Source organism: Canis aureus, chromosome 16 (assembly GCF_053574225.1).
Source record: "Canis aureus isolate CA01 chromosome 16, VMU_Caureus_v.1.0, whole genome shotgun sequence".
Taxonomy (NCBI): domain Eukaryota; kingdom Metazoa; phylum Chordata; class Mammalia; order Carnivora; family Canidae; genus Canis; species Canis aureus.
Window position 1 is genome coordinate 24,900,488 of NC_135626.1, and position 27,017 is coordinate 24,927,504.

At 35.3% G+C, this 27,017-nt stretch overlaps 1 protein-coding gene across 2 annotated transcripts in view; it reads right to left on the reverse strand.

Moving 5' to 3' along the window:
• USP32 (ubiquitin specific peptidase 32) overlaps positions 1–27,017 on the reverse strand; it is a 216,941-nt gene that overhangs the window by 58,489 nt on the left and 131,435 nt on the right. For both annotated transcript variants that reach the window (XM_077852322.1, XM_077852323.1), the window contains exons 6-11: positions 17,111–17,242; positions 15,336–15,443; positions 13,074–13,189; positions 12,454–12,516; positions 9,399–9,482; positions 2,547–2,608 (exon numbers count right to left, since the gene is read on the reverse strand). In XM_077852322.1, coding sequence (XP_077708448.1) covers positions 2,547–2,608; positions 9,399–9,482; positions 12,454–12,516; positions 13,074–13,189; positions 15,336–15,443; positions 17,111–17,242 — 565 coding nt within the window. The remainder of the gene's footprint in view (positions 1–2,546; positions 2,609–9,398; positions 9,483–12,453; positions 12,517–13,073; positions 13,190–15,335; positions 15,444–17,110; positions 17,243–27,017) is intronic.

Here is a 27,017-nt window from a genome sequence, read left to right on the forward strand (position 1 = left end):
GAGCCTGCTTCTCCTTCTGCCTGTGTCTCTGCCTCTCTCTCTCTCTCTCTCTCTCTCTCTCTCTGTGACTATCATAAATAAATAAACATTTATTAAAAAATAAATAAAAATAAAAAAATAGAAAATTTGTATACACACTACTTTTAGGTGACAAAACTGTATATTGAATTTATTCTTTTTTTTTATATTGAATTTATTCTAAAGGCAAAGTTTAGTAGAGATTTGGTCCTGTTTCTGAAACTTTCTATACAAATGTATAGTATTATGGTAACACTAAAGTACTGAAAGATACTTAATGTATCAAAAACTGAATAAAAAAATTTCAATCATAGCTATAAAAAACACACATGCTTATTAACCAAGATATTTTACTTCAGGTAATTCTGCCTAAATACATAACCGAAGGGATACAGACTTTTTTACTAAATTGTATTTTTATTTTTTTATTTTTTTAAATTTTTATTTATTTATGATAGTCAGAGAGAGACGGAGAGAGGCAGAGACATAGGCAGAGGGAGAAGCAGGCTCCATGCACCGGGAGCCCGACGTGGGATTCGATCCCGGGTCTCCAGGATTGCGCCCTGGGCCAAAGGCAGGCGCTAAACCACTGCGCCACCCAGGGATCCCTAAATTGTATTTTTAAAAATACAGATTAAAAATAGGGGATGAACAAGGCCTGTGCCAGTCATTGAAATTATAAGAGGCTTTATTGATATGTAAAAGGGTCATTTGATATGATCTGCAGTGAAAATGAGGCCAAAAATAAAACAATATTTTGAAATATTTTTTTAAAAAATTACAAATTCTAACAAAGGCATACATACATATGTGGGTATAGGAATATAAAAGTGTCAATAGTGTGACCATCAACAGAACTAAAAGGCAATCAATGAAATGGGAAGAAATATCTGCAAACCACAGATCTGATAAGGGATTATATCCAAAATATATACATAAGAAATTCTTACAATTTAGTAGTAAAAAAATAATAATCAATTAAAAAATGGGAAAGAACCTGAGTAGACATTGTTCTAAAAAAGCCATACAAATGGCCAACAGCTACATGAAAAGATGTTTAACATCACTAATCATTAGGGAAATACAAATCAAAACCACAATGAGGTATCATTTCACACCTGTCAGGATGGCTATTATCAAAAAGACAAGAGATAATATACACTGGCAAAAATGTTGAGAAAAAAGAACTCTTATACACTGCTGATGGGAATATAAAAACCACGTTTTACATGAGATTAAAAAAAGAACTACCATATGATCTAGCAATCCCACTTCTGGGTATATAACCAAAGGAAACAAAATCATTATATTGAAGATGATAGCTTTAATTACATATTCTTTGCAGCATTATTCACAAAAGTCAAAATATGGAAACAAGTATCCAACAATGAATGAATGGACAAAATGTGGTACATATATACAATGGAATATTATCCAGTCTTAAGGAAATTCTACCATTTACAGCAACATGGATGAGGATAGAAGCCAAAGAGAGATAAATATTGAACGGTATATATCACTTATATGTAGAAACTTTAAAAAAAAAAAAAAAAGGGTTGAATTCAGAAACAGTAGAAAAGCGATTGCTGGGGGTTGGGGTTAATAGAGAATAGGTGAAAAAGGGTACAAATTTTTATGATAAGATGAATTAAGTCTGCAGATATAACGTATAACATGGTTGACTACCACTTGATAACACTATAGTGTGTAACTCTAAGTACAACTTAAATGTTCTCATACACACAAAAAAAGTATGTGAGGGGTTGGAGTAGAACTTAAATATTCTCACACACACACAAAAGTATGTGAGGGGCAAGTAATTCCCTCAATGGAAAGAATCCTTCACAATGCATACATATATCAAATCACATTGTATACTTTATATACTTTACAATTTTAGATGTCAATTATACCTCAATAAAGCTGAAAAAATGTCAACAGCATTACCTGTAAATACAGAGATGATGGGCATTTGTTTGCTTTTTGTTTACCTTTACTTTACAATCTTTCTTTTTCTTTTTTTTTAAGATTTTATTTATTTATTCATGAGAGACACACAGAGAGAGAGGCAGAGACACAGGCAGAGCGAGAGGCAGGCTCCATGCAGGGAGCCTGATGTGGGAATCAATCCTGGGACTCCAGAATCAGGCCCTGGGCCGAAGGCAGGCGCTCAACTGCTGAGCCACCCAGGGATCCCCTACAATCTTTCTACAATAAACATGAATTGTCTTGCAGTAAGGAAAATTTGCTACCTTTTATCTTATAAAATGTCTTATTTCAAAAAAAATAAATTCAGTACTCAACTCAATTTTAATGCTAAAAAGAATTTGACTTCTAAATCAATCCAATCCTTTGGTCAGGAAATTACTTTAGCAAAAATATTTCAATATGAGATTAATTTGGAGAAACAAAGTTTCACCATAATGATTGTATTAAAACGGGACATGTTGTTATTTATTAATATATTTCTAGTGTCAGAAATCTCAACTATGAAATGAAAACTACACAGATTGAAGTTACAAACTTACCTAATAATTTGTCCTTCCTCTTCTGGAGTAGCTGGTCTTAACCCCAGAACTATGTGACACACCTAGAGAAAAAGTGATAAATCAAACTTCACTGACTGGTGCCAATGACTGGGCTATATTATATTTCACATTCTCTGCACAAGTTCCACTGTGTAGATGGGAATCTGAATTAGCAACAGCTTTCAACTAATAAATTATCAAAGGTTCACTTGAGCAAATTTGAACTTTAAACTTTTTTTTTAAATGAACCAGTTCAATAGAGACCAACCTCCAAATCTCTGTGTGAGATAGGAAAGGAATGAGGGAGGGTAGAAGGGAGACAGAGAGAATGAAGAAAGAAAAGAACCATTTTCCAGAATATTTCATTGATACTATATATTTTAATATATCTCATGCAGAGAATATTATTTTCATTCCTGAAATCTGAACAGCATATCATGGCACCTGGGGATGAAGGTAAGATGAAGAAGATATAAGAGACAAAAGAAATGGGTGGCAGTTTAAACAGTTCAAAGATAAAAATTATTACCACTAATGCTAAATATGTTTTTTGAGGCTCATTTCCTGCTTAATTTATTTGCCTTCTCTAAATATCATCATAAAAGATGTAATTTTTTCAATATTTTCTCATGAAAATTTTCAAAAAAAAAGTTGAAAGAATTTTATATTGAACACATCATACCCATTACCTAGATTTCAATATTAACATTTTATTATACTTTCACCTATCTATCCCTTAATTCATCCTTCAATCCATCTTAATTTTTGGATGCATTTCAAAGTAAATTATAGACATTAGTACAGTTTTTCATAAATGCATCAGCATGGCTAACATTAACCACAGAGTTCAATATATGTTTACAGTTTTGTTTACCATCTGAGGTAACATTTATATAACAAAATCCACAAATTGAGTTTTTCAGATTTATCTATGTAGCAGCAGTTCATTTTTATCATTGAGTAGTATTCCACGGTTTGAACACACCACTATCTGTTTCATCCATTCTAACACTGACAAACACTTGAGCTTTTGAAACCTTTTTTAAAAAAAGATTTGGGGATCCCTGGGTGGCTCAGCAGTTTGGCGCCTGCCTTCAGTCCAGGGCGTGATCCTGGAGTCCCGGGATGGAGTCCCACATCGGGCTTCCTGTTATGGAGCCTGCTTCTCCCTCTCCCTGTGTTTCTGCCTTTTTCTCTCTCTTTGTCTTTCATGAATAAATAAATAAAATCTTAAAAAAAAAAAGACTTATTTACTTATGGGTGAGGGGTGTGCATGTACACAGGCACAGAGGTTGGGAAGGGGTAGAGGAAGAGACAGACTCCCCAAGCAGACTCCCCACTGAGCCTGATGCAGGACTTGATCTGAGGACCCTGAGATCATGACCGGAGCCAAAATCATGAATCGGATGCTTAACCAGTGACTGAGCCATGCAGGTGCCCCAAAACCTATTTTATATCAAAACAACTTATAGAAAATGGAAATATAGTATTCATGCTTACAAGTGAACACATCTTAAGTGTACAGTTCAGTGACTTTTCACAAAGTAACATCTATGAAAATCTTTACCCAGACAAGAAACAGAACACTGCTATCTCACCTAAAATCCCACTTTGGGTTCCTTCCTACACCCCAACTGAACCCCTTTGATGTATCTATGATCCTGAATTCTATCAACACAGAATAGGTAGGTTTTGCCTGCTTCTGAATTTTTTTGGTCTAGTATTTTTAACTCAAGTTATATAAGATTCATCCATGTTTTTATGTGTGGCACTATTATACTTACTTTTATTGTGTTACAGTATACCACTCTATGCATGTGCCACAATTTACTTATTGTTTATGTATTTATGGTTGATACATATTTGGGTCATTTTCTGTTTTGGGCTATAACAAGTTACAAGAACTTACCTGTATGTCTTTTGGTGCTTAGATATACACATTTCTGTAAGGTTTATATATGGGGTAGACTTCATGAGTCATGGGGTATGCATATGTTCAGCTTTTATAAATACTGCCAGGCAATTTCCAAGTATTTGTAATAATTTATATGCCTCCTGGCAATGTTTCAGAATTCCAAGTTCTCGTTATCCTAACCATTACTTCATATCACTAAAAACTAACCATTCTGGGGCATGTCTACTGGTATTTCATATATATAATTTTTTTATTAAAGATTTTATTTATTCATGAGAGACACACACAGAGAGAGAGGCAGAGACACAGGCAGAGGGAGAAGCAGGCTCGTCGCAGGGAGCCTGACATGGGATCGATCCTGGGTCCCCAGGATCACGCCCTGGGCCAAAGGCAGGCACCAAACCACTAGGCCACCCAAGGATCCCCTCGTATGTGTTTTTTTTCTTTTTTTTTTTTTTAATTTATGATAGTCACACAGAGAGAGAGAGAGAGAGAGAGAGGCAGAGACACAGGCAGAAGGAGAAGCAGGCTCCATGCACCAGGAGCCCAATGTGGGATTCGATCCTGGGTCTCCAGGATCGCGCCCTGGGCCAAAGGCAGGCGCCAAACCGCTGCGCCACCCAGGGATCCCTCGTATGTGGTTTTAATAGTATTTCCATGATGACTAAGGGGCCCCTTTTCATAACATTTATCTAAATATTAACTATTTGGATATTCTCTTTTGTGAAGCATCTCTTCAGGTTTTCTTTATACTTTTTAAAAGATTTATTTATTTATTTATGGGGCGGGGGGGGGCGCAGAGACACAGGAGGAGGGAGAAGCAGGCTCCATGCCGGGAGCCTGACGTGGGACTTGATCCCGGGACTCCAGGATCGTGCCCTGGGCCAAAGGCAGGCGCCAAACCGCTGAGCCACCCAGGGATCCCCTCCTTATACATTTTTATATTGAAGTTTTACCCTTTTCTAATTGATTTTTATTCTCTGTATGTTCTAGACACAGTCTTATTATAAAAAGCTTCTCCCAGGGAACCCTGGGTGGCGCAGTGGTTTAGCGCCTGCCTTTGGCCCAGGGCGCAATCCTGGAGACCCGGGATCGAGTCCCACGTCGGGTTCCCGGTGCATGGAGCCTGCTTCTCCCTCTGCCTATGTCTCTGCCTCTCTCTCTCTCTCTCTCTCTCTCTCTCTGTGTGTGACTATCATAAATAAATAAAAATTAAAAAAAAAAAAAAAAAGCTTCTCCCATTGCATGGCTTATCTTTTCACTTTCTTAATGGTATCTCCCATTTAAAAAAAAAAACAAACCTCAATTTTACTTAAAAACGTTTCCTTTGTGGTTAATGCTTTCTGTATCCTTTTAAAGAACTCTTTGCCACCTCAGTCATTAAAATATTCTTGTACATTATTTTTTAAATGCTTTAATTTTACCTTTCAAATTTATTACATTATAATCCCACTTGGAAGTAATTTTCATCTATTGCATGAGGTAGGAATAATGATGCATTTTTTCCCCCTAGGAGATAGACCAATTGACCTAGTACACCTTTATTTGACAAGATCACTCCTCATCTGCAATGCAATGTCTTCTTGGTTATAAATCAAGTGATCATATACATGTAGGTCTGTTTAAAAACTCTCAATATTATTCCACTTATGTCTATCTTCACGTAGGTAAGACATTGTCTTAATATTGCTGTTTTATAAGAAGCTCCAATATCCAGTAACCTCAGTCCTCTAATACTGTTCTTTACATTATCTTGGCTACTTTTGGCTCTTTCCACTTCCGTATGTACTTACAATCAGTTTGTCAAGTTCAACAAAAACAATGACAACATTAAACTTTTGGGGATTTTGACTGTTAGTGCACCAGATCCACAAATCAACTTAAAGAGAATTGATATCTTTAAGATGCTGAGCCTTACAAATCATAAATATGGATGATCTCCCTCTGCATTTTTTTTTAAGGTTTTTATTTATTTATTCATGAGAGAGACAGAGAGAGGCAGAGACATATGCAGAGGAAGAAGCAGGGTCCCTGCAGGGAGCCTGATGCAAGACTCAATCCCAGGACCCCAGGATCACACCCTGAGCCAAAGGCAGATGCTCAACCACTGAGCTACCCAGATATCCCTGCATTGGTTTTGTATTGCATCTGTAACAAATTATCACAAGTTCAATATCTTAACGCAAATTTATTATCTTAAAGTTCGGTAGGTCAAAAGTCAGACATGGGTTTCACTAGGTTAAAAATCAAGATATCAGCAGAGCTGCATTCCTCTCTGGAGGTTAAAGAATACATTTGGGGATCCCTGGGTGGCTCAGTGGTTTGGCGCCTGCCTTTGGCCTAGGGTGTGATCCTGGAGTCCTGGGATCGAGTCCCACATCAGGCTCCTGACATGGAGCCTGCTTCTCCCTCCTCCTGTGTCTCTGCCTCTCTCTCTCTATCATCAATCAATCAATCAATATTTAAAAAAATAAAAGTATACATTTCCTGTCTTTTCCAGCTTCCAGAGTTCACCCACATTACTTTGCTCATAGCTCATTCCTCTATCTCAAAACCATCAACTTTGCATCTCTAACTCTTCTGATGTCACCTCCTCCTACTCCCATTCCCTCCCTCCCTCTCTCTCTTTGACCTCAGCTGGAAGAGGTGCTCTACTTTTAAGGACTCATGTGATTACAGAGGACCATCTGCTAGGCTAATCTCCCTATCTCAGAGTCCTTAACCTGACACATCTGCAAAGTTCCTTTTGCCGTGTAAGATAACATACACACAGGTTCCAGGGATTAGGACATGGATAACTGGTGGTGGAGGTGGTGGGCATTTTTCTGCCTATCATGCTTTTTAGAAAAAAAAAAAATTTTTTTTTAAGATTTTATTTATTTATTCATGGGGGGGCGGGGCAGAGACACAGGCAGAGGGAGAAGCAGGCTCCATGCTGGGAGCCTAACATTGGACTCGATCCCAGGTCTCCAGGATCACACCCTGGGCTGAAGGTGGCGCTAAATGCTGGGCCACTGGGGCTGCCCGGCTTTTTAGAAATTTGATGCTTTTTGACAAACACAAGAAACAAGACCCTGATTCCTCTACAAAATATTGGGCATTGAGTTACAAAAAAGATAAAAAATAAAGATATTACTACAGCGATGGTTTTCTAATTTTATTGACACTTATACATGTTACTTAAATACCAAAACATTTGGCCAATAAGGATCTTGGCAAATAAACTAAGAGCGTAATTCAAGCTTCTATTGCCAAACTTACCAACTAACTCTACCAATTTTAAGACACATAGAAAATAAAACAACTCAGGATAAAAGTCTTCTTACTCATATACTAAGTGAACATACAGTTTTAAAAGCATGTTGTATATGAAATAAAGTGAATATAGTAAAATGCAATGTTAAAATGTGGGTGATAGGTATTCAATGAAAACTACCTTTCAGCTCTTCGTAATATAATGTTAGAAACACATATACACAAAAGTAAATCTCAAGCATATGTTTATAAGTTAGTCATAGAAAAATAGTGCCACTGAAAGTCCTTGATAAGAAAGAGAAAATAGAAAAGACAATACAAAAAAGTCAATGCTATGGTATGTGAGAGCTACAAGATGACATGGACATAAACCTTGGTGATCTAAATGTTTTATACAGTTATGAGAAAAACTAATGAGGATGTTATTTTATTTATTTATTTATTTATTTATTTATTTATTTATTTACTTACTTATTTACTTTATTTATTTATTTATTTATTTTAAAAAGATCTTATTTATTTATTCATGAGAGATGCAGAGAGAGAGAAAGAGGCAGAGACACAGGCAGAGGGAGAAGCAGGCTCTATGCAGGGAGCCAGACGTGGGACTCGATCCCAGGTCTCTAGGATCACACCCCGGGCTGCAGGCGGTGCTACACCGTTGCGCCACCAGGGCTGCCCTGAGGATGTTATTTTAAATGAGATAAAAAGTTGATTAATTTTCATATTACCAAGAAAGCCATTTCTGTTTAGTGATTTATAGAATTTTTATACATGTTTATATTTTATAAAGCCATCTACTCAAATCCCTGCTGTAAACTAACTGATTGTAGAGCAACTGACTGATATAAATGGATATTACAAGCTTATTAGATTATATATGTTTTATATACATAGTAACTAGTCACTAGCTATCAGGAAGAGACCAATTTCCATTTATTCCAACAGCCATGCACAGACAAATTTTTCTTTATTTACAATAGAAGCACATGACAGAAGAATCTAAAATACCAACTACTAAATCAACTTAATATTTATATATGAAGAATTATAAAAAATGGGAAATTATAAATTACTTTTTCTTAATTAGAGCAAGAGAACTACTCTAACCAGGAAAATAGTGGAAATCTGGCAAGTCTTATGACTGAATGTTCATTCCTGGCACTTATTCGCTCCTCCTTCAACCTTTCTTGGTTCTTCTAGAGTTTAAAAATAAAATTAGAAACAGCTTTGCAGCCAAGATAATCTCCTAACCGGAGAAACTGTGTACATTGAAAATTTTACAGCTGCCTACTTACAATCCATCTTTCTGTTCACACTGCCTGACTTGTTAGGGAAGGCCTTTAAAAAAGAGAACAGTGAAGAAAAATACAAAATTATGATGATTTTTGCAATCTAAACTATTCTCCATGTATTTAACATGCTGGTCTACCATGACTTATAAGATAAATAAACATAATCAGCTATATAATTTCTCATCTCCCATGTCATGATTTTGAGATGCTTCAAAGGGCTCTTTTATACTCTACCTTAACCATCTTTCAGGTGTATACAGGATAATGTAGTTCTTTTTATAATATGTGGTTTTATAGCTGAATATTGTAATAACTACTACACAATGAAAAATACGTAGAATTATTGGTACTACTACTCTCTATACCTGTCACTTGCCTTAAACATACCTGGAAAAGGAGATTCAAAAATTCATTGGCAAGAACATTTTTCACACTCCAGATCTGATAGTCTTCTAGAGTAAGATGGCCCATCTGAAAGAAAAATATTTTAGAAGATCTCATGTTAAGAATGTCCTCATTTTTATAGCATTTGAATAAAATCTGGTTTATTAAATTTATATTGGTAATTTTTCTGAAAACAAAACCAATAATTTAAAGTAGATGCTATGTGTTCATCTGAAAACTAGACCATATAGGAGGAGTTTAAAAGTAACAAAACTCTATCAAAGCAGTCAATGGTAATAGGGATAATTTATCACTAACAATCTTCATTCCTCCAATAAGACCTAGGAAATAACTCACATTATCTTCTGGTTATGGAAAGCCACAAAGGGCTCTGAATAGGGAAAATGTAATATTTACAAATTTTTTAAAAAAGATTTTATTTATTTATTTGTGAGAGACACAGAGAGAGGCAGACAACACATAGGCAGAGGGAGAAGCAGGCTCCATGCAGGGAGCCTGACATGGGACTCAATCTCAGGACTCTGGGATCACGCCCTGGGCCCAAGGCAGGTGCTAAACCGCTGAGCCACCCAGGTGTCCCATATTTACAAATTTTGAAAGCAATAGCGGACTCTCTGGATTATGCACTTTCACTCTAATAATTTTCTAAGACCTTCTTAGAAACATCTCACAATACTATCAAACTTCTTAGATATTTAAAGGAACTTGATAATAAATTTTTGACATATCAAAAATGAATAACTACACTAAATTTTCCCAAAAAACAATCGAACAATTTATAAGTTGAATAAAGCAAAATTTTTGTGGTATCAACATGTACAAAAAATTACATATACATATAAAAGCAACATTTATTTTTTTCTTTTCAGCAAAACTATAATCAAATGTTTTTTACTGCATGTATTCAATTCTAGATGAAGTAATGTTTTTGGCTTTTATAATTTAATGGTACTGATATGTTCTCTTTTCACTACATGATAACCATATATGATAAGAGATTTTAAAGTACTGTGATTATAATTATTAGTTCATATAATACAGTTTCTTCTTTGCATGTTAATTTTAAATCTAAAGATACAAAAAGAAGTGTAATAATGACATAATCTGTCTCTGGTGACTATGGTTAATAGGTTTGGCTGAAAAGTCCAAGTTTTACTGTAAACTGTTACCATTTCATTATCATTGCTACATGGAGATGGAGCAGCTGAATTAAATTATCTTCTTGTTTTTTGTTTTTCTTTTTAAAGATTTTATTTATTTGGGAGAGAGAGGGTGACAGAGAGAGCATAAGAGAAGAGTGGGAGAGGAGAAGCAGGCTTCCCTCCAAGTAGGGAGGCCGATGCAGGGCTTGATCCCAGGAGCCCAGGAGCCCAGGATCATGACCTGAGCCACTCAACCAATTGAGCCACCCAGGCCCCTCTAAATTCTCTTGTTAATTTTCAGAGTAGAGCCAGAAGAAGAAACTCAATCTTAACATAAAACTAGACAGCAATAATAAATATGTTTACCACTTAGAAAAGAGGTGTTAGAAATTATAACTCTTCATGAGGCATTTTCTAACAAATTTTTCAGGTTTCTACACCTATCTAGTAGAAGTGTCATCTTAATTTTCAGGAGAGAAGTAAATGAGGGAGAAGACTGTTGCCAAACAAAGCTCAAGCCCTGTAAAACTCACTTCTATTATTTGTTTCTATTGAGCATCAGTTAATATGACTATAATGATTCCTTCTGGAATTGTGATTGAAGAAAAAAAAATCTGATTTCACTATTTTTTTCTAACCTTTGTTATACCATTAGGGACTATATCCTACCAATCTGGTACTTGGTACGTGTCAATGTTTGAATGGAAAGACACAAAATAACTCAAACATGCCTCACATATGTGCATTATTCTCAATTTCATACAGGGCCACAAAGAGTATAGTAATATAAGCCAAAGGAATATATCTATAATAATATACTTACTAATAAATGTTGTCAAAAAAAATCACAAATTTATTTTTCATAAAATATATGCTTATTCCTGGTATTACATGATTTGGCTGACATTAAATAATTCAGGAGAGAGCTTTACCAACGGTATTAAAAATAATAACTCAGGAATGTATGCATCACCCAGATTGAGATAAAAAATCATTTCCATTGGGGCGCCTGGCTTAAGTCTGCCTTTGCCTCAGGTCATGATCTTAGGGTCCTGGGATGGAGCCTGGAGCCCTCTGTGGGACTCCCTACTCAGTGAGGAGTCTGCTTGTCCCTTTGATCCCTCTCCAACCGGCTCATGCACTTTCTCTCTCAAGTAAATAAATAAAATCTTTTAAAAAGTATTTTTTCCATCATCCCAGATATCCTATGGTCCTTCCCAATTAATCCACCCATCCCCAAATCACTATTTTAATACTTATCTCCATCTGTTAGTTTTGCCTCTGTTTTGAGCGTCATATAAGTGGAATCACAAATTAAATGTCCTTTTTTGTGTGACTTCTTTTGCTCAATATCAAGTTAGCCCTACCATAACTTATTAAAATGGGAAAAATAATATCATAAACTACAGATGACAAGGGCTGTGTCTACCTTATTTTTATAAAATATCTAGCTTATAGAATATAAATGTATATATAAATACTTAACAAAGTTATTTAAAGATGGAATGGGTTGGGATGCCTGGGTGGCTCAGTCAGTTAAGCATCTGCCTTCAGCTTAGGTCACCATCTTGGGGTCCTGGGATCAAGTTCCAAGTTGGGCTCCCTGCTCATTGGGGAGCCTTGCTTCTCTCTCTGCCCTTCCCCCTAGCCCTGCTTGTGTGTGCGCTCTCTCTCTCTCAAATAAATAAATAAAATTTTTAAATTAAAGAAAAAAGAAGACAAATGTGCTAGCTTTAGAGACAACTTAGAGGTACTCTAACTGTACGTCCAAATAAGCACTTGATGGAGGTGATGCAGAAGAGATTCAAATATGTATATAAACTATATATCCTACTTCAGACCACATGGTATTTTTACTAAAGAATATAATTTGTTCTAGTTCTAGCTAGACTCACCTTTGTGGTATCATGCGCATTCAATATGCCTTCTACAATGTCAGATAGATCCATATGCAGCTCCTTTATAAACAGAAATCCAAAGGAATAATTAGAAAAGAGTACTTATCATTTTTATTATTCAATGGCTAAAGTATACTGTATTTTGGCCAAGTATTTAAAATTTTTTTATTAAAAAATTTAAAAATATTTTATATTTTTAGTCTTGTTATCAGTTTCAGGTATACAATATAGTGATTCAACAATTCCATACATCACCCACTGTGCATAACAAGTGCCCTCCTTAATACCCATCACCTGTTTAATCCATCCCCCATGATCTTCCCCTCTAGTAATCATCAGTCAAGTACTTTTTAAAAAATTACCTAAATAAATAGGTTCTTAGATTTGCTTTGAAAAAATTAAGAGAATTTTCCTACAGTAAGTTTAGTCTACTAAATTTTTTAAGGCACATTCTCCTCCTGGTTTTTTATCTTCAGCTATGAATATTCTGAGTAGTAGCAGAATACAGCAACTCAAAGTAATAACAACTCCTTTTCTCTCGCTCTCTTTTTAAATTCTCTACTCTATTTTCCTATTGGAAGTTCACATGCAACAATATGTATACAATCAGTACTTACTGGGATATCATCTGTGCGGTTGTCCTTCCACACCTCTAAAAGTGCAACCACCATGTCTCTGAGTTCAACCTTGGAGAGAACTCCATCACGGTCAACATCAAACACCTTGAAGCAAACTAAAGAAAAGAAATTCTTATGGAGGGAAGTTACTTTTCTATTCTGAATTACATTGTCTTTCACTAGAAGCTGCCCTAGTAGAATCACTTAAATTTCTCAAGCAAGTACATTCTGGATTAAGTTCTCATCTGGAGCAAACTATAGTATGTCATTAAAGTCCTCTGAACTTGTAGGACTTCCTGCATACTTCATAAATCTCTCTCTGAATCACTACCGAGGTTATGGAGTCCTATCCTTCTCCCAAATCTAGAGCTAAATTCCTTGCAAACTAATAAAAAAGGGTTAAGTTACTATATAATACCTCACAGGTTTTGAGAAGATAATTCAAGCCTTTAAATTAATTTATAATGTTTAAAACTGATCATTGCAGTTGATTTTTATAATGTTAAATATATTCCATTTACATTAAGAATCAATAACAGGTGGGGAACCTGTGTGGCTCAGTCAGTTAAGTGTCTGACTATTGGTTTTGGCTTCAGGTCATGATCTCAGGATAATGAGATTGAGCCCCACTTTGAGCTCCACACTCAGTGGGGAGTTGCTTGAGACTGTCTCTCTCCCTGCTGCCTCTCCCAGCCTCGTACTCATGATCTCTCTCTCTCTCTTTCAAAAAAAAAAAAAAAAAAAAATGTAATAACTTGGTGTTCTAAAGATGGTCTGCTTCTACTCTGCCTCTCTAATGTAATTAATACACACTCAATTTTTTTGCCAAAGAAAAATTTCAACTCTTCGATGAAGTTAATATACAACACGCTAAGAATCAGAAATATCAGCACAGGGGTGCCTGGGTGGCTTAGTCAGGCGTCTGACTTTGGCTCAGGTCATGATCTCAGGGACCTGAGATCAAGCCCTGTGTGAGGCTCCCTGCTCAGCAAGAAGTCTGCTTCTGCCTCTCCTTCTGCTCCTTCCCTAACTTGTGCATTCTCTCTCTCTCTCTCTCTAAGTAAATAAAATCTTAAATATCAAAAAAAAAGAAAAGAAATATCAGCACATTTCTAATTAACTCCAAATCACAATAGTTTGCTGACTTCTGTTAGTCCATCAGCAAAAAAGAAAAAATATTTTAAAGATTTTATTTATTTATTCATGAGAGACACAGAGAGAAAGAGAGAAAAAGAGAGAGAGAGAGAGAGGCAGAGACACAGGCAGAGGGAGAAGCAGGCTCCATTCCAGGCAGGGAGCCTGATGCGGGACTCGATCCCGGGTCTCCAGGACCACACCCTGGGCTGAAGGTGGCGCTAAACCGCTGAGCCACCCGGGTTGCCCAAAAAAGAAATTAAAAACAAATTGAAGATGATAATTAACCTCACTTGAGAAGTAAAGATTTCAGCTTATTTAATATTAGAACTTTAATGAGAACAAATAATTTACTATAAAAGCCAGACTGTAGTAATGGTTTATTATCAGGGAAGAATGCTGAATTTTTAAGATTAAATAATTATCTATCTCAATATACTTCCATACAATTATGCTATTAAATCAACTGACTGCACCATAGTAAGTATTACAAAAGAAGATTAAAATACCAAATTGCACACCCAAAATAGGTGACATTTGTGAAGCTGTATTTTGGAAAGACACAGAGATGATGACCCTAGTAAATACATTAGAATTAGATTCCAAAAAAAAAAAAAAAAAGAATTAGATTCCAATTAAATGTAAGCTGCTGAATTTTCTCAAATATGGTTAAGATTTAATAATGTAATGTACTTATGCTTGTAAATTATGTTATAATAACATTTAGCTAGGTTTAAAAGACCATTTTAGTATTTAATAAAATTGTTTTGATCGTAAATTTCATCTTACTAATAAAATATTAATGTATACAAGTGGCAGAAAATATTTTCTAAATGCTTAACACTGTCAAATATATTGTGACTGATGTAGTTCACTTATCATGAACTGCAAATTCATCAGGAAAATCAATTCCATTATTAATCACAAAGAGAAGATTGAATCCTTAGACTGACCTCAGCAAAACCTCAACACGAGATTGCTCTTTGCCAACCTGACAACATGATAAAAATTCAAGCCTTAATACACAGATAATTTTACATGGATGAATGCTAAATTTTTCTCTGTATATACAATTTGTAAACTTTTAATTGTTTAAATTAAATGTTTAACACAATTTAACATACTTACATTTTTGCCTTTCAGCCAGGGGTCCCCTGCAACAGGCTGATAACCCACAAGATATCTCCTTAAAATCTATGTGATTGTCACGATTTTCATCAAAAGCATTAAACAAACCTGTGAAATAGGAAAAAAAACACCATAAATCACAGCTGTCAAGTCTCCTAATGTTAATAATATCATGTTTATAAAAGAAGGCATGACTCCCCATAAACTGGTCAAATTAAAAAAAAAAAAAGTTTTATCAATAGTTCCCACAGTCTCAGGAAGTATTTTTCTCCTGGTATAGCTAAAACTTAAGATCCTCACAGAAAATACATTATAATCATTAGTGTTTGGTTGTATTTGTCTGTTTGTCCCTACCTTCTATCAGTTCTAACAGCTAAAAATGACAATAGTATGTAAAAAATTAAAAACTGAAAAATCAGGAATTATCCTTACTTAGAAAGATGGAGAAGAAAAGGAAAACTGAAGGATAAAAGCTGAGCCGTATACTCCCAGATATAACATGATGTAACGTAAGCTCCCATAACGCTTTCATTAAGCAAAGAAAAATAACACAACTTATTATTACAAACAAAAGATATTCTGGACTACAGTCTTCTTTGTAGTAGTTTATGTTTTATAAATAAATATTTAAAATCAGAAATGAAAGAGAATTTATAATCCTGTGGTTTTTAAACTTTTTTACAAAATATATAAATGGGGGATCCCTGGGTGGCGCAGCAGTTTGGCGCCTGCCTTTGGCCCAGGGCGCGATCCTGGAGACCCGGGATCGAATCCCACGTCGGGCTCCCGGTGCATGGAGCCTGCTTCTCCCTCTGCCTGTGTCTCTGCCTCTCTCTCTCTGTGACTATCATAAATAAATAAAAATTTTTAAAAAATTTATAAAAAAAAAAACAACAAAATATATAAATGGAATAATTTTGTTTTCAAATCTAATTATTTCTCAATATCCAATTCTAAAAAGGTAGAATCACAATTGCACTGGTGAAGTAGGTGGAAAAGCCCAGAGCCCTATCTGTTCTGGCTCTCCCAATAAGTATTTCTGAAGTACCCTCGGAATCTGATGAATATAGACTGTATATTTTAAGAATATAATTCCTCAGTTTAAAGAGTAGAAAACTAAAGCTCAGGAGGGGTTAAATGATTTACCAAATGTAAAAAAAGTTTAAAAAGGTCAGAATAAAAAACAGAACCCAAATATTCAGATTCCAAATACGACTTTTATATCACCCACAATTATTCTTTGTATTCCTAATTAAAAAAAAAAAAAAAGAGTAATGAAAAGTTTAGAGCTAGCAAGGATCTCAGAGATGGTCCAGTCCAATAGTTTCCTAATCTCTTTTTGGTAGGAAGAAGGATACAGCACTAGAACCTTTTTATGTAGAAGAAAAAAAGTAAAGGCACATAAGGAGAGGAAGACGTGGTTATGTGTGGAACCTAGAACTCTACCCATGTGGTGGTCATCACCCTAATCCCTGCACCAGTGGCTAAGAAACTTCATTGTAATACAATGACTAACTTGATCAAACTCCTTTTATATTTGAGGATATTCAGGTGCAGGGACCTAACCTGATTTATGCAAGGTTACATAGGTAGAATAGGAAGCTCAAGACTACAATCTTAATTCCTCTTTTAGTTTTTTTCTATTATGCTATTTGCAAGATGCTTGCAAATTTATAACACTATAGTCTTTTAGACTTAAGATATATTGATTAAAAATAAGGGTGGCTTCAGGTGTGTTTACCAAAGAACATTTGTAGAAAATAGAGGATTCCTACCTTCACTTAGAGATGGACGAATGGGTGGTGAAACCAATGGGCCAAACGTCTCTAAATCAAATCGACCAGTCCGGGATTGAGCCTTTAGCAACCAATAGCGTTTCTCCAGATCAATGATGTCTGATTCCTCCACTGAGAGTCAAACCAAATAAGATTATAAAACCTCAGACTTTTCTTCTGGGCAATTAGTTCATCCTGATCATATAACTTACAAGGATATATTTTGATTTTCGAATCCAATTGCTAAAAATATTACCTAAAACAAAACTGAAAAACAAATACATTGTATCTAAAATGGCATGAAAATTGGGGCACCTGGGTGGCTTAGTTGGTTAAATGTCAGACTCTTGATTTGGGCTCAGTTCATGATCTCAGGGTCATGAGATCTAGCCTAGAGGTGGGCTTCCTGCTGGGCATGCAGCCTGCTTAAGATTCTCTCTCCCTCTCCATCTGTCCCTCTCTCACCCCTGCTCACACTCTCTCTGAAATAAAGTGGCATGAAAATGAAATTCAAATTAATATAAAAGTGGCTTCAGGGCAGCCCTGGTGGCTCAGTGGTTTATAGTGCCACTTACAGCCCAAGGCATGATCCTGGAGACCCGGGATCAAGTCCCACGTCAGGCTCCCTGTATGGAGCCTGCTTCTCCTTCTGCTTTTGTCTCTGCCTCTCTCTCTCTCTCTCTTCTCTGTGTATTCTCATGAATAAATAAATAAAATCTTAAAAAAAAAAAGTGGCTTCAAGGGACGCCTGGGTGGCTCAGCAGTTGAGCGACTGCCTTTGACTCAGGGATCCTGGGGTCCCGGGATGGAGTCCCACATCGGGTTCCCTGCATGGAGCCTACTTCTCCCTCTGCCTATGTCTCTGCCTCTCTCATGAATAAATAAATAAAATCTTAAAAAAAAAAAAGGCCTCAAAATTAGAAAAAAAATGTTTGCAATTTCCCATTAAGTAGGCTGCTTAAATCCAACATGTAAAATAATAAACTGAGACATTTCTTTTTGGCTTCCTATACCACTTTTATCTATACTAGTTTTTCATAATTTTCAATCTCTAGCTTGGATTTAAAGATTCGTTTTTGAAAAATTCATGTTAGTTAACATGTAGTACATTATTAGTTTCAAGAGGAGAATTTAGTGATTCATCAGTTGCATAGAACACCCAGTGCTCATTACATCAAGTGCCCTCCTTTATGTCCATCACCCAATTACCCTATCCTCCCACTCACCTTTCCTCTAGCAACCCTCAGAGTTTGTTCTCAGTTAAGAGTCTCTTATGGTTTGCCTCTCTGTTTTTATCTTATTTTATTCCTGGCTACACTGTAATCATCCTAATAGCAGGATCCATGTCTGATTCATCCTGTCGATAGAGTAATTACCTACACAGTCAATACTTATTAAATAAATGAAAAAGAATATGAGAAAGATGTTATAAATAACACAAGTCAATAAATGACAGATGAGATAGAATTTACAATGTGATAAGGAATAGGGGCACCATGAAAACATGAATATCTTTTTCTCTTCATTCATCAGAAGGTACAATAAAAAATTACAGATAAGCTCCAACTATAGTTACATTTTATATGTGCTCCCCCCCCACCCCCAAGGAACTAAAGATTTAGAAAAGCAAACAAGGTGAGTCCTTCCATTGCTGGGCTTTTTGCCTGCAGTCACTTTCCGGACATTGACAAGGTTATGAGGAACCTAAGCAGTGAGATTTCACTAAATTAAACAGAAAAAAGCTGTAGTTCTGGGAGATTAAGATAGCTTAAATTTGCCGGGCAGAGTACTGGAGAGGAAAGAGTTATACAAAGAAAGAGCTCCAAAACTGCACAGGACTCTTGTTGACCTTTGGCAGAAGAGTAAGCTATGTATGACAGGTGAAATTCATTGAGGCTGGGCTTGGATATACCTAAGTTTTTTGTTTGTTTGTTTGTTTTTATACCTAAGTTTTGACCAGCCAGAGTGGAGGTACCTTACTGAATGCTGGGAATATTCACAGACTCAAAGGGTCACATTTAATTAGAAGGGGAAAAACTAACTCTAGAATAAAGGCTACTCCAGACTAGCCCCAGCAAAGCTATATAAAAAAAAAAAATCCTTCAAAATGTCAAGCTGATTCACAAGTAATTTAACTGCCTATCAAAAGAAAATAAACTTCTTTTAAAGGGAGAAACCACTTAGCTTTAACATTTATAATGTCTAGCATCCAAAAACATATGAAGCAAACAGGAAAAAGTAATCCAAAACCAAAATAAAAATTAGTCAATACAAAAAGCTATAGATATAGCAGACAAGAAAAAAAAAAAAAAAGAAAAGAAATAGCAGACAAGGCTTTAAAATATCTATAAAAATACTTTAAGAATTTAAGGAAAACTATGACTACATTGAAGAAAGAAATGGAATCTATAAAGAAGTACCAACTGGAACTACTAGAGATAAAGAATACAATATTTGAAATAAAATTCACTGGAAAATTTAATAGCAGATTAAAATCTAAAGAGGGAAGATAAGTGAATTTGAACACCAAGCAATAGCAATGCTATCCAAATGGAAGCATAAGGAGAGAAAAAAGGTGAAAAATTACTAGAATCTTAGTAAACTATAATATCAAACAGTACAACACACATGGGATCCCACAAAGGGATGCCAGAAAATACTTAAAAGTAATAACAGCTGAAAAATCCCTAAATTTGATGAAAACTGTAATTCCACAAATCCCAGAATTCAATAAACTCTGCGCAAGAAAAATTCAAAGAAAACCAAACCAAGGCAAGTCACAATCAAATTGCTAATAGAAAAATTTTAAGGCAGCAACAGAGGGGAGCAAAACACATTACAAACAAGTTAACTAAGATAAGCAACGATTTTCCTTCAGAAACAAGGGAACCAGAAGACTCCCTTGGGGAAAAAGTGTTGAAATAAAAAAAGAATGTTAATCTCATATTCTATACCCTATGAAAATATTCTTCCAAAAAAAAGGAGGGGAGGCAAAATGAAGAATCTTTTGGACAAACCAAAGTTCAGAGAATTCATCAACAGCAGAACTGCACCAAAAGGAGTATTAAAGGATTTCTTCCTGGCTTCCTAGCATCTGCACAAAGGAATGATGAAAATAGGAAATGCCCAGTCTCTAACTTCCATGGGGCTGATATCACTGATCACCCCAGAGTCTGGAGAGGAGCTTGACTACAGCTTTGGTTAGACTAAGTTTGTCTTTGGTTCAAATGCTTTGAAAATTGAGTTCAGATTTCTATTTAGAAGAACCCAGAAACTGCTAGTTTTTGAAATTAGAGGTCCATAGCTCCAGCTTAAAGGCTGTATGCATGTTTATATAAATAACATTTTATTAAAACATAGCCACACCATTTACTTACATACAGTTTATGGCTGTTAGTGTGTTACAGTGGCAGAACTGAGTAATTGCGATAAATAGATATATGGTCCACAAAGTCTGAAATATTTACTATCTGCCTTTCTTAAAAAAACAAAAACCATAAAACATTTTGCCAATCTCTGTTTTAGATCTTAAAATTGCATGACCGCAAGACTTTAAAACTATGAGACTGAATAAAATGATAGCACCTACAGACCACAAGGCCTTGAGACTGAGAGTCTTCAGTTGTCTGAGATTTCAAAATTGTTAGGCCATAAAACTGCAAATCAAGAGATAAGAGATCTCTTTTCACTTTTCAGCTTGCCCCCAGTCTCAGCAAGATTTCCACAAGAGAGAATTGGGTAGAAATAATTATCTTTGTATTCAGGGTTCCTGCAGATTCAAATCGAAACAGGTTTCTCAAAAGTTTGGCTGGTTTCTCCTCATTACAGCAAAGCTAGTCGCAAGTAGGCTCACTCCTCTGTCAGCCTTACTCCCAATCTCAGCCTCAGGCCTGAGATATGAAAGCACACCACATCCTTTGATCACCTAGGAAGGATTTTGTCCCTCCTTTGTTTCTCTTTCTAAGATTTCTTTACATGCAACGGCTTTAAAGAAGAGTATGATTATTTTGTTTATGTGGTGATTTCATGTAATTACATAGTAGGAGTGTAGGTCTTTCATATCCTCTACTTCCCAACCTAAAGTAGAACCCTTCAATTATTATTTAACATGAATCCAAAAATTCTCAACCAATCCAATAAGATATAAAGTATAAAATTAGAAAAGAAGCAAGGTTATTCTTTGCATATGAGCAGAACATGTATCAAAAAACTCAGAGTTCTTTTACAAATTATAACTGAGTTTAAAAATCTGTGAGGATAACCTAATACATATACAAAAATCAATACTTTTCTATGCATGTAAGAAAACATGAACACAGAAATAGCAATTCCCCATAAGAAACAAATATCTAAAAGTAAACTCTAAGATATAAGGATTTTTATGAAGAAAACTTTATAAATAATATTAAAGATGTGAATAAATGAAGCATACCATGGCCCTAAATAGGGCTTTGATAGAGGCATATTGTGGGCTGTTCAGGGTGGTTATGTAAGATCACACTGTGAGGGTGATGTGAGAAAACAGATCTGAACGAGACAAGGGTGCAAATCGTAGAGAAAAAATTTTCTGCACAGAATAAGGAGAGGGGCCTCTAGACAAAAGCATGCTTAGCAAGCTCAAGGAAAAGAAAGATCAAAGTGACTGAAGTGGAGTTAGTGAAGGAGACAGTAGTAGGAGATAAAGTCTAAGGAAATATGGGAGTTAGATTATGTAGGTTATTGTGAGGACTTTGGTGAATTTGTGAACCACTGGAGGGTCGGATATGATCTTAGAGGATTATTCTCGACACTAAGTTGAGAATAGCCTAGTGGGCATAAAGAACAGTAGTGAGATAACCAGTTAGATGTTTAATAAAGAGTTAAAATAATCAATATATGCAATTAAAAAACATTGAGAATACAAAAGATTAACAAGCACAGATGGACAATTCATAAAAAGGGGGGGGATTTAATTTCACTAATAAAAAAAAAATCACTTCAGAAGACAAATTTAAACAGAATCATGCTATTTCTCTGCTTCAAAACTTTACAACACTCTTCCCAAAGATATCTGCATGGCTATTTCAACAACTCCTTCGGCTCTTTACTCAAATGTCACATTCTCAGACCATCTGAACTGCACCCTACCTGATGATGATACTCCTCCATCCCTCCTCTTCCTTGCTTCACTTTGCTTCCTAATATTTATCAATATCTGGCATAATTTGCTTGTTTTATTTGTTGGATGCCTCCCCCAGCTAGAACATATGCTCCTTGATGTAAGGTCTTATGGTGTATTTTGTTCATTGCTAAATTCTAACACTCAGAATAAAAGCTGGTGCGTGTTGAGCACTCATTTAATGTATTTTTAATGAATAAATAAGAATCATTTGCTGAAACCCAGGATATATAAATTCAGAATAATGTTAACTATGATGAAAGATGAATATTGGTATAAGTAAATGAACCCTGGCCTCCAATAAATTACAAATTACCTAGGAAGACCATAACAATGTTCTCTAAACTTCCACTGCTTGCGAAGGATTCTTACTCTATTTTTCAGTAGTTTTAATACAAATTTAGGGGGGAAATCAACAAGATAATTTTTTACTCATCAACAAGATAATTGAGAGATAGTCAAATCAGCATGTGTACCTGTACTGCATTTGTATAAGTACTATAGTCATAAAAAGCTGAATAAATAAAAAAATATATTCCACTAACTTCCACAAAATTTTAAGAAAAATTATATTCCTTTTGCTTAACTTTCAAAGGGCTCCCAGGACTTAAAACTAATGTCTATTTTCCCTTCATACCCCCTATGTCTGTTCTGATGTTCTCTATACCTGAAACCTAAAAGAGAAGTTTTTATTTAAAAGATTTAAGAGTGAAATTCTTTTGAAAGTAAAATATGTAAATAAACTAAGCCTACACTAGGAATACAGAATTTTTTTTAAAAGATTTTATTTATTTATTCATGAGAGACACAGAGAGAGAGAGAGAGAGAGAGGCAGAGACACAGGCAGAGGGAGAAGCAGGCTCCATGCAGGAAGCCCGACGTGGGACTCGATCCCGGGTCTCCAGGATCATGCCCTAGACCGAAGGTGGCGCTAAACCGCTGAGCCACCCGGGCTGCCCAGGAATACAGAATTTTGTGCACATTACACATCAACAGATGGAAGAACTGAGAATTTGAGAAAGATAGTATCAAATTTACTCTGAAGCAGAAGGGTAGTACATGGAAATGACCATACCTTCCACAAGTGAAAACAAAAAAAGGCCTTGACAACATGTACTTGGGGTCAAGTACACTGATTCTAACTTTTCTCTATTTTACAAAGAAGAATGTTCTCATGGAAAGTTCTTACCTTGGCTATTCCTAGAATAGTCTTCTAAATAATCCACAAAATCTAGTAAGGGGATTCTAAGAGTGACAATGAAGTTACCCTATACTTTGGCATTTAAAAAGAATTACTTAGTAATTATTAAAAGTAACTATAAACAACTGACAGATTATAACCTGTTTTAAAAAGCAAAAAATGGAAAATACTCATAATACTAATAATTTTTAAATTTTTGAAAAAGATTTAAAAGAGAGAGAGAAGCAGACTCCCCACTGAGCGGGGAGCCCAATGATCATGATCTGAGCTGAAGTCAGAGGCTTAACCAACTGATCCACCCAAGTGCCCTAAGTTTTAAATTTATAATTGTTTTTACTAGACTAGTAATATATTTTGTTATATGAAAAATCATTTAAAATATAGGTAACTAAAAAAAGGAAAAAAACATATAATTGCATGCTTTCATATAACTGTATTTGAATGTACATATATTTATTTACTTAAAGATTTATTTATTTCAGAAAGAAAGAGAGAGCGCAAGATAGAGCTAGAGCATGAGCAGGGGTGGAAGGAGAAGGGGAGAGAGAATCCCACAGCAGATTCCCTACTGAGCACAGATCCTCTAACTCTGAGACCATGACTCGAGTCAAAATCAAGAGTAGGATGTGTAACTGACAGGCACTCAGGTGCCCCTGAATGTACATGTATTTAAATGAATGTCACCTATATTGTTTGGGAAGATTATTTCTAATACTTTTATTGTATCATCTATATCATCATATGATTTCTCAAATTATACAAAATCACTGTTCATAGTTTTAAATAATCAACGGGCTAAATTAATTTTTAAAATTTTATAGCAAAATCATCAAGAAAGACTGTGATATAAAACAGGTAAAATTTTTCAGACAAGAGTATACATACTGTCCTATATTTTCTCTTTTTTAACCAAATACCAAATATACTACATTGTAACCTTCTGACGAATCAACCTTTACAAAGGTTAAATTATTTTGGAATTGGAACTAATTTTAAAATGTGCAAAAAATCTACATGAGCATGTAGTTTTCATTTTTTTTAAAAACAAGGGTATCTGCTTCAAATACATATATAAAATTTACTAAAAAGGAGTATTTAAAAATTTAACAATAAGGAGAGTCATCATAGGAGTCTGATATATAAGTTAAGATAGTCCTACTGTTTCCTTTTCCAAAATAAGATATGTGTTTACTCCATTTATAATATATGAAAGAAGGACACCTGGTAGCTCAGTGGTTGAGTGTCTGCCTTTGTGCTCAGGTCGTGATCCTGGGGTTCTGGGATCAAGTCTTGCATTGGGCTCCCCACAGGGAGCCTGCCTCTCCCTCTGCCTGTGTCTCTGCCTCTCCCTCTGTGTCTCTCATGAATAAATAAATAAAACCTTAAAAAATAATAATATATGAAAGAAAGAGAAACCTCTTGTTCCTACAGAGAAACAGCTTCCTCAAATTCTAAACCTTTTTTTAAGTAATAGATCTGCATATAAAAAATCTCACCTTGGGGACGCCTGGGTGGCTCAGTGGTTGAGTGTCTGCCTTTGGCTCAGGTAGTGATCCCGGAGTTCCGGGATCGTGTCCCATATCGGGCTCCCCTTGAGTATCCTGCTTCTCCCTCTGCCTATGTCTCTGCCTCTCTCTCTGTCTCTCATGAATAAATAAAATCTTAAAAAAAAATCTGACCTTGAAACAAACAAAAAGACAATAGCTTTGGTAGAACTGTGTTCTTATTTTTATACTTTTAGGTACCAGGCATATATGTTCAGTAAGTACTTCTGATTAACCTGGTGCTTACACAATACACTAAATTAAAAACACACACAAATCACACTAACTGCCTCTTGATTTTTTTTACTTTTGAGAACTGTTTATTAATCTCCTTAAAATATATAATTTCTCTGCTGAAGGAGAGATGTGGAAAGATACGTAGAAGATATTTAAAAGAAAAAGAATGATCACATGTCATGGTCACCAGTGAAAACCATGCTTTAGCAGTTTCCCTTTTAAACTTATGTGATCTGTTCATATTTTGGTTATAGACCGCATGTAATTCATGATCGAATATTTGCCAAAGCGAGCTAAGTTATATATATTATATCATTATTACTGGCAGCTGAATTTCTGGTTAGAGAGAAAGGAACAAATTCTATTTTCACTTAAAGAAGTTAAAGGTAATGGCTGTAGTAATTACTCTACTTGCAATTCATAAATCAATATCAACATTTATATTTTACTAAACAAGACTGAATTTATCATCAATCTATAGGCATAACTTTTTCTGGTTCATAAACAGCAGCACACCATACTTCCAACATTCTAATTCCTGGCCTACACTTTGGGCCAACCTAGTGACCTTACCAGAGGCTCCAGCTGCGGAAATAGGTCTTTAAAGCCAGAACTGGATTCTTATTTAAAAAACAAAAAAACAAAAAACAAAAAAAAAAAACAACAAAGCAAAACAAAAAACAGGCAAAATATCCAAGTATTTCAAAACAGTAACATAGCTCTTTAACACTGTTGAAGCAACCTGTTCACAAATGCAATGACCTTCTGAGATCTACTTAAAATGGCTGTAATCCTTACATCATGCACAACCAGATAAGAGGATAATGAAGAAGGGACATGCAGATTTACTAGGGGTTTATGGTCAAAGAATCACTGAAGTGTTTTTTTTATTATTGGAAGAAGGTGCTAGCAATGCCAACTAAAATGTGGCCAAAGAATAACATACATATTTTTAGTTGAAATAATAAACGCTAATAGAGACCATATAAATTTAAGTTAGATATGAAAAGAAAAAATGATCAAAATGAATTCTATGGCCCCTAAAATTAGCCCAAAATATTCCATTAATTACCTCAAACTCCAGATTCTACTAAAAAGAAATCACTGAGCTAATAGGTTTATTCATTATTATGATACATTCAAGGATCTTCCAACAACTCTTTCTTAGTTTATTTAGAGACATATTTACAAGAAAGAATAGGCACAGGGGCACCTGGGTGGCTCAATCAGGTAAGTGTCCAACTCTTGATCTCAGCTCAGGTCTTGATCTCAGGAATGTGAGCTCAAGTCCCATGTGAAGCTCCACGCTATGTGTGGAGCCTACTTAAGAAAAAAAAAAACAAAAAACAAAAAAAAGGAAAGAAAAAAAGAATAGGCATACAGGTTTTCTTCCAAAAATACAGCTAAATTATGTGAAAATATGATCAATATTAAAAACTTATTTTTAAAACACAGTTCATAAAATCGTTCTTCTGCTGCCCATTTCACTGTTGGTAAATATATAACCATTCAATGATCTTGCCTGGGTCAAATGAAATTAATTATTGAAGAGATATGAAAAAATCATTTGTATGTATCCCAAGAGGGAAAAAAAGGGAAATTGGAAAAGTGCATCTGTAAGACTGAGGTAAGTCTGAAGGAGATTGCGCACCACAACCACAACCACCACATGATCAACTCCTTTTATATACAATTACAAGCTGCTCATAAGATGGATAATAAGAGTGTGTGTCAATAAACTGTCTTCATCTCAGTTTTGGCACCTGA